The 13,343-nt window shown below is 41.0% G+C and overlaps 1 protein-coding gene across 3 annotated transcripts in view; it reads right to left on the bottom strand.

The window, feature by feature from the left end:
- eprs1 (glutamyl-prolyl-tRNA synthetase 1) overlaps window positions 1-13,343 on the bottom strand; it is an 86,178-nt gene that overhangs the window by 15,802 nt on the left and 57,033 nt on the right. For all 3 annotated transcript variants that reach the window (XM_041855654.2, XM_041855651.2, XM_041855653.2), the window contains 2 exons: window positions 11,161-11,272; window positions 10,405-10,767 (listed from right to left, as the gene is read on the bottom strand). In XM_041855654.2, the coding sequence (XP_041711588.2) occupies window positions 10,405-10,767; window positions 11,161-11,272 (475 nt within the window). The remainder of the gene's footprint in view (window positions 1-10,404; window positions 10,768-11,160; window positions 11,273-13,343) is intronic.

The following is a 13,343-nucleotide window of genomic DNA, read 5'->3' as shown; positions in this document are numbered from 1 at the left end:
ATGTGTCCGTGGAGTCAAATAAAATCTGTGAATTCATTTGTAGTGTATTAGTTGATGATTCAAATTTCAGGAGGACAAAGGGATATTATTCCAGACTCTTTTCCTATCTGTATTTTGTTGGTAGTCTAAGATCTGTGTTCAATACCATTACTAATCCCATTGGTTTATGGAAGGCTTCTAGTAGTTTTTTTATATAGATTGGATACAAAGCCTCCACTTGTGTTCTGGCTACCTAACAACTCCGTAAGTGGGTGGAGTGGGAGTGTTTGGGACTCCATAAGTGCGAATAGTGGTTCTAAACTGCAAATAAAAACAGAAAGACGAACCAATTATCAATTACATATATTTTTTAGGTCATGAAAAGATAGTAAACTTTCATCATTCCTTACGTCAGAGTTAATGGATTCCTTGTTCAGACCATTGTTGAAAAATAATAGGTTTCCCTCCCAAAGGTGGGGCATTATTTCTAAATATTGGTGTTTGGGTATGCCATTACACTTCCCAGTTACCCATCTTTTCGATTTGTTGCCAGATCTGTATTGAGTGGGCGATGATTGGTCCATACTGAGTACGGCATAATTTAGGAGATAAAGCAGAGATAGTACATCTTTCAATGTAAATGGTGATGACATATTTTCCTCCATTTCCAACCAAGGGAGACATGTATCTTGATCAAACCATTTCTTAAGTGGATGGAGCACTAGAGACAAAGCATATAACTTGAAGTTAGACCCCCAAGACCTTTGGGTTGCTGGAGTGTAGTCATTTTAATCCTGGGACGTTTCTCTCCATATACAATTAGAGACTTTGAATCTTTTCCCAGTACCCTAATGGGTCACAGTTGGTATCTCTGATTCTATATTGAGATTGGATATGGCTTTGTTTAGTGAGGTTGATCTTGATATACTGCTGAATTGTCTGAATATACTTAGTACATTAGGGAAGAATTGTGGTACATTGTCAAGATACAATAAAGAGTATGTCATCTGCATATAAATGAGACTTGATGGACGGTGTTCTTCACTGCTAATTGCCCTATATCTTGTGATTGATGTATTTTTTTTAGCTATAGGCCCCAGTTATAGAGCAAATAGGAGACTGGAAGCTGGACAGCCTTGACAAGTTCCCCGTTTGATGGCGAACTGTCAGGAGCACTGGTTACCAGTTAAGACCATCGCAGAGGGGTTACTATTCAGTGTTTTTAACATAGTCATAAACATTTTGCCAAATCCCATACATTCCATAGTATACCAGAGGTACAGTAGGACCATTCGAGACGGCCAAAGCCCTTCGCATCAATTGACAGGATTACACAGGGGGATGGTATATCATGTGTAATGTGTATTATATGTAGGATACATCTCAGATTGCCTGACGCCAATCTATGTTTGACAGGATGAACTAGTTTTGGTAAAATGGTTTGAAGGCGTTTGGCTAGAACCTTTGCGTACAATTAATTATACTGTTGATGAGGGAGAAAGGCCTATGACTTGACAGCGAGTCGGGTCTTTACCTTTATGTAACAGAGATAATTGCAGTATAACACATTTGTTTTAAATTCCATTTGAATAGATGTTTGTACCATTTCTAATAATATCAGGACAAGTTCACACCGAAAGGTTAACTAGAATTCCAGTGGGATGCCATCCCATCCAGGGGATTTACCTCGGGTCCATGTCTTTCAATGCATCGTGTAGTTCATTGAGCATTATAGGTGCATCAAGAGACTGCCCTTAAAAAAGGGGCTCATGCCGTCTGAGGTATATTGAACTGTATAATTTTTCATAGAAATGTTTAATTGTAAATTGTTTGACGGTGGGTCATGCAAGAGAACACCATCGTCAGACAATGGAAACAATGTCAGCAAGACTATCATTATTGAGTAATTTACTAGCTAAGAGGAAGCTACAGTGCCTTCAGAAAGTATTCACACCCCTTGACCTTTTCCACATTTAGTTGTTTTTTTAAATTTATTACATTGCGCTTTATGGTCACTGGTCGACACACAATACCCCGTAATGTCAAAGTGGCGTTGTTATTCAAAATAATTAAAAATTAATTAAAAATTAAAAGCTGAAATGTCTTGAGTCAATAAGTATTCAGCCCCTTTGTTATGGCAAGCCTAAATAACTTCAGGAGTAAAACTTAAGTCACATAATAAGTTGCATGGACTCACTGTGTGCAATAATAGTGTTTAACATGATTTTTTAAATATACTTTTTATTTTCTTGTTGGCTCATTGGTTAACAGGCACATATACTGCAATTAGAGTAGTTCATAGAATACTAGCATTCATAATATTATGATTTTTGAATGACTCCCTCATCTCTGTATCCCACACATACAATTATCTGTAAGGTCCCTCAGTCGAGCAGTGAATTTCAACCACAAAGACCAGGGAGGTTTTCCAATGCCTCACAAAGGGCACCTATTGATGGGTAAAAACAAAAACTACACATTGAATATCCCTTTGAGCATGGTGAAGTTATTATTTACACTTTGGATAGTGTATCAATAGACCCAGTCACTTCAAAGACACAGGCTTCCTTTCAGCAGGACAATAACTTAAACACGAGGCCAAATCTACACTGGAGTTTCTTACCAAGAAGACAGTGAACGTTCGAGTGGCCGAGTTACAGGACTTAAATCTATTTAAATATCGATGGCAAGACCTGAAAATGGTTGTCTAGCAATGATCAATAACCTATTTGACAGAGGTCGAAGAATTTTGAAAATAATAATATGTTGCACAATCCAGGTGTGTAAAGCTCTTAAGAGACTTAGCCAGAAAGACTCACAGATGTAATCGCTGCCAAAGGTGCTTCTACAAAGTATTGACTCAGAGGTGTGAATACATATGTAAATGAGACATTTCTGCATTTCATTACATTTGCATAAATGTCTAAAAACACGTTTTCACTTTGTTATTATGGGGTAGTGTGTGTGGGGAAAAATCTATGTAATCCATTCTGAATTCAGGGTGTAACAACAAAATGTGGACTAAGTCAAGAGGTATGAATACTTTCTGAAGGCACTGTAAATCAGACCTGAATTGATTACAGAAATTCACATTTTTAAGAGTGAGATTAAATCTCCACCTTGTGACTCGATTTGGAGCATTGGTTATAGATAATCTGCATGAGGATCAGACAGACATATGTACATTTCCACCTTCTGAAGTAGATGCACCAACTGTGATGAAAGTAGTGTGTAATCCATCCTTGAAAAGGATTGGTGGCTAGCGGAATAAAAAAAAAGTATATTTCAGCTGTGGATTATGCACTAAATATATTTGGTCCCGTGTGGCTCAGTTGGTAGAGCATGGCGCTTGCAACGCCAGGGTTGTGGGTTCGATTCCCACGGGAAACCAGTAAAAAAATGTATGCACTCCCTATTTTAAGTCGCCACCCAAGACCACATGAAAATCCGATATTTCAGCAAGTATTTGGGATAAAGAAACAAAAAACTAATGATTGTATGTGTTGGGGGAATATATGCAGAAAAAATGTTTTTAAAAATGCCAGAAGAAATACCTTTCACATAGGCAATCCTTCCTTCTTGATCATTCCCTTGGTGAATGTATATGAAACTTGAGATTATAGCAAAACACAATAATTACCCCCTTTGTTTTATAATTAGCAGAAGACAGCTATCTTAAAGTTGTTGTTTTCAGTTTCTTATATCATCCTTCATTATATTAGTTTCCCGGAGCATGGCAATGTCTACTGCTTTCCTGTTCATAATATCAAAACAACTAGTACGTTTATTATTTTCATTTATACCCTGTAAATTCAAAGAAAGCACAGATGACTTAACCATTAAAGGGATAATCCACCCCAAACCACTAATTCCTATTATTAAGTGTTAAACACTGTTAAATAACACGTGAAAACAATATTTTTTGTAAACAAATGTTTCATTGTGTCGTAATAATTTTGGGAAATCTGTTGCAGCTCAAGTCTACTACAAAACCCACAATGCAATGTTCTCTCTCTCCCTGGGCTGGCTGGCTAGCTAGCTAGAAAACATAGCTACACACAATACTACCAAAGTCAATATCAGCATGTGAAGTAGCTAGCTAGCTGTAAAATCGCCTAAAACCGCACTATCAATTTACGGGTCTACCTCACAGAATTCATTTTGCAGTTTGTCTCTGCCACTGAGCTATAAACGATATAAATGGATGAATGTGTTCTAGACAAGTATGGCCATACCATCTATTGGCTGATTTGGCGAGCTAGAGTGGAGGTAATTGTTTTAAAAGCATTATGAAATGTGATTGTGTAATCCCATATCTCCAGTGACGAGAATTATATAGCCATGACGCGTTCCTACACGATTTCCTGATTTTCACAGGCGGACCACTTAGAAGTTAAATCGTCTGGGAATTTCTATTTTACACAGGTCATAGGATTTCACCAAATTGACAGGAGTTTAAGGATTTTTATTTCTGGGGGTGGATTATCCTTTTAAAGATTGGGAAAATACTTTGTTGCAAATTTAATAGTGATCACAATCCCATTTTAAAGTCAATAGATGAGTAGTCAATCAGCATAGAATATGTAAAAAAAACTAAATTTCCCAAGAGCCCTTCCCAGGTCGCAACTATAAACCTCCCCATCCCCTCCCACTAAAAAGGGAATACTTATGATTATATTGCAGTTGTATTATAATCGTAATATCTACACCATCCCTTTCTGGTAGACGCCAACAGCTCTGCATCCAGTTGCAGGGCTGTCGCATGACAAGAACAAATAGCCCATCCACAGGGCCCTCTTTTTGTCCCATAATCTAAATATCAAATCAATTCTACTGGACTAGAAAAGGAGGATAAAACAAAACCATTAAATGATGAAATAAAAATAAATACACGTGAAACCAAATAATGTCATTATGGACATACTATAAACCATTAAACAGATCATGATTTGGTCATTAGTGGGTCCCGTCTAGGCGGGTCAAAAGAAAATGAGAAAAAACTATGTGAATGGAACACCCGGCCACGGACAGACAGGGGGTGGATACAAATTAATAACTCAGGAGTCAAAGAAGCAGCTGTGCGCTGTCACATATGAAAAAAAAAAAAAAGTGAAATAATGTCTCACTTGGTTCTGTTTGTATCTGTATTATTTGGTCTATAACTGAGGGTGGGGAAAAGGCTATAGATCTATTTTGTGTTCCACACGTAAGTAAGGCATTGACAGAGTTAGTCTTGGTAGAAGCAAATCAATTATAAGTTGCAAAGTCTGTGGCAGATCATAAAATTAATATTCTGTCATACCTGTGCTGTTTGTTGCTGTTAGGCTTATGCGCCTGTTCATGGGACCATGCTTCTCTTGACCAAAACATTTGTAGAAAAGTTTACATAGCAAGTTTACATAGGCTGTCGGTTTACCAGCTTCGATTACATGATCCAATCTGATTATTCTCAAATTACATTTCCTGCTGTGGTTTTCTAGCGCCCTTGATTTCTTTTTTTTTTTTTACATTTACATTATTTAAAAAACATTGGTGGTTTGCATATCCACCAAAAAGCAACTACATCCTCTATAAATATGACAGTAAATACAAAACTGTTTAACTTCTTCGGTACAACTTAAAGATGTGTCTATCTATGGCAGTGGATAAGAAGTATGCAAAAGTGTTTATGCTAAACCACCACAAGGGGTGGCTGGCTGAATGAATTCAACTTTGGCTGCGTTTCAAACCATAAAAGACACACCCTCCTCCACTTACCCTCGCCTTATGCCCTTGGGGGAATCCCCGCGGTCATCTTTGCCATCGGTCCAAACGATTAGCCAAGCAAGGGAAGTTGGCAACGTAAACCCCTCAGCCCAAGTTTGTGATCGAGTTTGCGAGCGTACAATTCTGTTCACTCTGGGGCCTGAAACGCACCATGATTCAATTCGCGATGACTGTACATTCGCTAAGAAAAGGCAGCCAAAACTTAAAACCAACATCAGTACGGAGAACTCAAGTGTAAGTAAAAACAAATGTAAATAAGTTAGAAATTGTGCAACTAATGCACATGACGGCACATACACGGATCTTAAAAGTAATGATGTTTTTGTTTGGCTAGCTTTTGGAAATGTTAGCTAGCGCACACAACTTTCACTGACATCACACTTATACATTGTAATTTTCCATTTACCTGATATCGTCCGATGGCTAGCATTCGATGTCTGTGGATGTGTTGTCTTCTAGCCAAGATATGAAACGCAATCACTATTGACTGTAGCACATATAAAGCACAAACAACAGCTACCGGTGGTCCCATGATTACTGAAAACACAACCGTGGGACGAACGAGAGACAAATATCCGGGCAAGGGCGGTCCATTTAAAATCAATTCATTCTTCCCTCGCCCTGCAAGTGTCAACTCATGGCTGTGATATGAGAAAATTAAGAATGGATCAACAACATTGGGCTCCCAAGTGGCGCAGCGGTCTAAGGCACTGCATCTCAGTGCTTGAGGCGTCACTACAGACCCCCTGGTTCGATTCCAGGCTGTATCACAACCGGCCGTGATTGGGAGTCCCATAGGGCGGCGCACAATTGGCCCAGCGTCGTCCGGGTTTGGCCGGTGTAGGCCGTCAATGTAAAAAAGAATTTGTTCATAAATGAAATAAAAAATAAAATAAATTGTAGTCCCTCCACAATACTATCCTAATTGATAGAGTGAAAAGAAGGAACCCTGTACAGAATAATGCATCCTGTTTGCAACAAGGCACTAAAGTACTACTTTTTTTTGTCCTGAAAACTGTTACAGGTTTTGGTTTTTCTATTTTTATTTCGAGGTAGCACGTTAGCACGTAGGGCGCACCGATTGGTGTCACCTCGTTAGTAAGTATGTTTACACCTTTGCTGGCTTGTCCATTTAGTTAGTCGGAAGGTGTTTCACCTGTGCAAGCCCAGGTGATATTTAAGAGTGGCTGGCACAGTGCACCAGTCGAGCTTGAGAGATGTTGGGAGAGCTACACTTCACATCAGCTGAGATGCCATTTCGAGCTCAACCTTTTGAGTTAGAAAAAATACAGATTTTTGGGGTTTCCTCTGTTTGTTTTGCTCCATATTCTTTTTACACCCTATCCTAAGTTGTGGGTTTTTCATTTAGTTTGTCTATTCGGAGGCAAACCTAGTGGGCATCCATGGTGGGTGTGTTTTAGAACCCCTTACTAGTGGCTTTGCCAACTTTCATTGTGCACCCACATGGGTGCCTTTCAGAACCCCTTATGAGCCCCTTTCTGTTTTGTTTTGGTTGTCAGTGATTTTCTTTTTAAATTCCCTTTATTGTGAGCGACATATTGAGTTTCTTGTGGGAACGTAACAATACAAAGCATTATATTTGGGGCAAATCCAATACAACACATTACTGAGTACCACCTTTCCATATTATAAAGCATTAGGGATGCACGATATATCGGTAAGCATGTCAGAATCGGCCGATATTAGCTAAAAATGCCAACATCGGCATTGGCTCTATGTATAGTTTAACGCCGACGTGCAAAACTGATGTCAAAGCTGACGTGCATACCTGTATAACGTAGGTAGATGACGTAATGACGCCATGAAAAGTACAGCGTGAAACACAGCATTCCTAACCTAGCCCACAATGTCTGCTGTGTGGATATTTTTTTACGTTTCAAAGGAAGATAACAAAAAGGCCATATTCAACGTTTGTGCTGCTATTATTTCCCGAGGAAGGGAGAAAGTGAAATCTTTCAACACCACAAACGTAATTACTCATTTGAAAGTGCATCACCCCCAGACGTTCAGCAACTACTTAGAACAAAAGCAGAAAAAAACTAAGCGCACACTTCCAACAACTAAACAAGTTCAAGTCGAGCAGTCATTTGAAAGAGTAAGTCAAAGGCGAAATACATTACTAATGGAATTCATTGCCCTTGACAATCAACCGTTCTCTGTCGTGGATGATGTTGGCTTTCGCCGACTGGTTGAGGACCTTGAGCCCAGTACACACTACCAAGTAGGCGCTATTTTTCAGACTTTGCCCTACCGGAGTTACAGTGTTGTTGAAATGCACATCCATGAACTACTTGCTATGGGCGTCACTGTTATTAGCTTCACGACTGACATTTGGAGCAGCGATGTCAGCCCCATGAGCATGCAGAGTCTGACAGCACAGTGGGTCGACGAGGATTTCGTACTGAGGAAAGCCGTATTGCATGCTCAAGAATGTGCTGGTTCTCATACCGCTGCTGCCATTTCAATGGTATTTGAGAACATGTTTGAAACTTGGAAAATCCCCAAGAACAAAGTACAGGCTGTGCTACGTGATAATGCACGTAACATGACAAAGGCTTTGGAAGAATGCGGAGTCGCCAGTTTGCCATGCATGGCACACACGCTGCAACTGGCTGTGAACGAAGGTGTTTTGGCCCAACGCATTATATCTGACACAGTGGCAACAGGTAGGAAGATAGTGGGTCATTTTAAACACTCACAGCAAGCATACAGCCGCCTGCAAGCAATACAGGAGCAGCTTGGAGTGCCTGCTGGAACAAAAACGAGTGCTTGGCGTGTACGCAGCCGACTATGAGTTAGCTGCAACAATCAGTACAAACAAGTGGACACTCATTGAAAACATGAACACACTCCTAGCTCCATTCGAACAACTGACTCGAGAAATAAGCTCACCAACTGCGTCTGCAGCAGACGTGATACCATCTGTCATGGCATTGAAACGCCTGCTCAACAAAACTGCCGACACAGACCGTGGGGTTAAAACTTGCAAAAGTACTCTACTAGAGGCTGTGAACAAGCGATTCGGTGGCATTCTCTCTGAGCCTCTTTTACTGTGTTGCCACCATGCTCGATGCTAGGTACAAGGACCGCTACTTCGATGCACACAAGAAACAGGGTTTACGTGAAATGTTACAGACACAGCTGGACAAGATGGAAACGGACACAGTGACTAGCATACCTGACAGAACCTACTATTCCCAGGAATGAAGATGCACTTGGATACTGGAGAAGTAACAAGCACCGTTTCCCCATCCTAGCTAAAGCTGTGTGCAAGTATCTTGGTGCTCCCTGTACTAGTATGGACAGTGAGCGCCTTTTCAGTGCAGCTTCACACATTGTAGACGAAAAAAGAACAGACTCTCGTGACAAAGCCGAGCAGGTCCTCTTTGTGAAGAAAAACCTCCCCCAAATGTTAAAATTGTAAATGGGCAGTCCTATTGTAACCCAGCCATCTAGAGTCACTGGAACAAAATTGACTCTAAGCCCAATGGCTTTTCTGTTGTTTATTCATGGCTGGTATAGGTCAAGATTTTCATTTAATTTAAAACAAAGCAATTTTGTTTATTTTTTTAAGTTCCTAAATGAAAGATGAGATGTACATTCGCTCGCATTTTACTAGTCAGGTCAGTTGAGCACATTTGAAATGTTGTGCCATTTATAGCAGTTTATGACATAGCCTAGAGACAGTAATTTTTTCAAGCAGTTAAAGCAAAAATGATTAACAGCATTTTAGTTTAAAAGAATATTTCTTTCAAAGCATTTTTAAGTTTCTCCATACAGTCAAAGTTGGACAGTAAGAAGAGCCACCAACAAATGAACCATCATTGTAACGCGGGGCAGCTAAAATATTTGTGTCATGAATATCTGTTGTGCAATAAAATACATTAATGGATTAGTAATTTTTCTCATTTACAAGTTATAAAAAAATCTGTTCCTAACTGAACAAATGAACATATGACACTTTGTTTCAACTATTTAACTGTACTAGAATGCTTAAAAAGGCCACAAAAATTTTAAATATCGGTATCGGGTTTTTTGGCTAGGAAAATATTGGATATCGCTATTGCCTTGGTGGTCTTCCCAATAAAGCATAGTGGTGTTTGTTTCTCTTTTTTTTTGCGAACGAAGACAAACAAAGCAAAGCACAGAGAGATCCTTGATGAAAACCTGCTCAGGAGCGCTCAGGACCTCAGACTGGGTCGAAGGTTCACCTTCTAACAGGGCAACGACCCTAAGCACACAGCCAAGACAACGCAGGAGTGGCTTCGGGACAAGTCTCTGAATGTCCTTGAGTGGCCCAGCCAGAGCCCGGACTCTGGAGAGACCTAAAAATAGCTGCGCAGCGACGCTCCCTATTCAATCAGTGTAATTCTGTACATTCTGGATCTCTATGGCAAGATGCATCATTCACCCAAGTTTCGTCAATATCGGGCCAGTGGTGTCTGAGATAGTATGTACATTAGTCACACGTGATAACGGACATACACAGATCCATAGTCACCGAATTTCATCGTGGGGGACAAAAAATTGAGCTACAAATCTGGAAATATGTTACCGCAACAATACAATTGCATTTGATGTCAGGTTTTTGGGATGTTATTGCACCAAATGATAAACAAGAGAAAAATAGACTCAAACCTTGGGAGCCTTCTCGGATTTCAGCTTCCTCACTAACTCCCCCTGCTGGGTGACGCAAGCAAAGGGGCAGGAGGCGGAGACAGAAGAAGGGGCGGGGGCTGCTGCCTTCTGAGGGGTGGAGCTGGCGGGCAGGGCCATGCCTGGTTTGTAGTTCTGGCCAGTCAGCTGCATGAACTGGGTCTTGAGTGAGAGCAGCTCCTTCACCGCTTTGTCCACCTCCTCCTTAGGGGCCTTGGTGGTCTTCAGATCGCGCACCTTCTCGCCTTGAGCCACGATGCCGGAGAAAACGGCGCCGGCATCACAAGCGGCAGTGGGGGCTGGGGCAGAGACCGGGGCGGTTTTGCCCTTGGCTGGGGAGGCGGGCTAAGAGGAGAGGAGACAAGGAGTTCAAAATATAAGAGAAGGCATCAGAAAAGCGATTTAAAAAAAACTACAATAATCAAATTATCTACATTAATATATAAGAATACAGGGTGCATCTGAAAAATCTAAAATGATTCGAACTTGTCAAATAGTCTACAATTCTCCTAACTGCCTCTCCTATCTGCATTAATCTGAAAGAACAGGACAGTTGAAAGAAAATTGTCTGGTGAGCATCAGCCATCCTATATCCTATATCTTTGGACCAGTGCAGATGAAGGGGAGAAGAAAACTAGAGGAAACAACTTTAGATTATTGAGATGAGCCTGTAGTTAGTTCCTCTCTCCTTTCCTAATGCAGTGTAACTATAGTAGACGGGTAAGTAACAATACTCACTGTGGTGGTGGCGGCCTTGCTCTTATCCTTGGAGCCGGCGGTGGGCATCTCCTTGGTGTGGCCATCGGGGATGTACAGCAGCACACAGGGAGTCTCCTTACAGCTGTGGGGACTGGGGGCCAACACCAGGGTAAAATTACTCATACCAGCACACTGGAACAATGTAGCAGGGCTTCATTTCGAAGAGTCATTGTGATATCTATTTAGAAAATGTAGCATTCCAACCAAACCTGGGTTCAAATCTTGTTTTAAATCATTTCAAATACTTTAGCTTTTCTTGATTGAGCTCGACTGGCATTTTGGAGCCAATAGTAGGGTATTAGGGGTTAAAATGAAACTGTTGTTCTTTATTTCATGAGGATAAGACTTTCCATTGCTGAGATATTAAATTTTCAAGCGATCGGAAAAGGTCCAAAAGGGTTGCGGACTGGTCAATGTTAATCCTTAGTCAAAAATGGCACCAAGTCACCTGTCTGGATTCTTAATTTCAACATGTTTTATCCAATATCTCAAGATATGGTTGTCATATTATGACATTTTCAGGGCTGATGTAGAACAGAGTTGATTCAAATAAAAGTAAAACGTATGAAAATAAAATTCAAGATTATGCAAATGTTCACTTAAAATGCAAATGACGGAGTGGTGCCAGGAAAATAACCTCTCCCTCAACAAAACGAAGGAGCTGATCGTGGACTTCAGGAAACAGAAGAGGGAACACGCCCCTATCCACATCGACGGGACTGCAGTAGAGAAGGTGAAAAGACCTCAAGTTCCTCGGCGTACACATCACTGACAATCTGAAATGGCCCACCCACACAGACAGTGTGGTGAACAAGGCGCAACAGCGCCTCTTCAACCTCAGGAGGCTGAATACATTTGGCTTGGCACCTAAGACCCTCACAAACTCTTACAGATGCACAATTGAGAGTATCCTGTCGTGCTGTATCACCACCTGGTACGGCAACTGCACCGCCCGCAACCACACACACACCAACGTGGGAGTCTCTCTATCTCTCTCACAAATCAAATATTAGTATCTAGGTGCATTATTAATATGGTACTCAGTTCAGCAAGGGCGACTTATATGGTCATAAGTGTACAGTAACAGTACAAACATGATGAGCAGTAGCAGCATTGGTAACAGGTTATGTACTGGAAAATAAAGAAAATAAAATAACTAAAGTGTACAGTGCCGTACGCTTTAGCAATGAAGAATGTTTAAACTATGGATTAAGGGGACACCCGGGAACACATACCATGGGTGATAACAGAGTACATATAATTGGGATTACATAATCGTGAACAAAAAGCAGGGTAACTATTTACCTATTAGTAACAGTTAGGCTATATAGTGCATTCGGAAAGTATTCAGAGCCCTTGACTTTTTACACATTTTGCTACGTTACAGCCTTATTCTTAAATTGATAAAATTGTTTTTTTTCCTTCAATCTACACACAATACCCCATAGTGACAAAGCAAAAACAGGTGTTTAGACATTTTTGCTAAGCTATTAAAAATAAAAAGCTGAAATATCACATTTACATGAGTATTCAGACCCTTTACTCAGTACTTTGCTGAAGCACCTTCGGCACTGATAACAGTCTCAAGTCTTCTTGGGTATGACACTACAAGCTTGGCACACCTGTATTTGTGGAGTTTCTCCCATCCTTCTCTGAAGATCCGCTCAAGCTCTGTCAGGTTGGATGGGAAGCATCGCCGCACAGCTATTTTCAGGTCTCTCCAGAGATGTTCGATCGGGTTCAAGTCAGGGCTCTGGCTGGGCCACTCAAAGACATTGAGACTTGTCCCAAAGCCACTCCTGCATTGTCTTGGCTGTGTGCTTAGGGTCGTTGTCCTGTTGGAAGGTGAACCTTCGCTCCAGTCTAAGGTCCTGAGAGCTCTGGAGCAGGTTTTCATCAAGGATCTCCCTGTAATTTGCTCCGTTCATCTTTCCCTCGATCCTGACTAGTCTCCCAGTCACTGCCGCTGAAAAACATCTCCACAGCATGATGCTGCCACCACCATGCGTCACCATAGGGATGGTGCCAGGTTTCCTCCAGACGTGACGCTCAGCATTCAGGCCAAGGAGTTCAATCTTGGTTTCATCAGACCAGAGAATCTTGTTTCTCATGGTCTGAGAGTCTTTAGGTGCCTTTGCCTTTTGGCAAACTCCAAGTGGGCT

The sequence above is a fragment of the Coregonus clupeaformis genome, chromosome 29, assembly GCF_020615455.1.
Source record: "Coregonus clupeaformis isolate EN_2021a chromosome 29, ASM2061545v1, whole genome shotgun sequence".
In the NCBI taxonomy this organism is placed as follows: Eukaryota; Metazoa; Chordata; class Actinopteri; order Salmoniformes; family Salmonidae; genus Coregonus; species Coregonus clupeaformis.
This window is presented reverse-complemented; position numbering and strand designations above follow the sequence as displayed.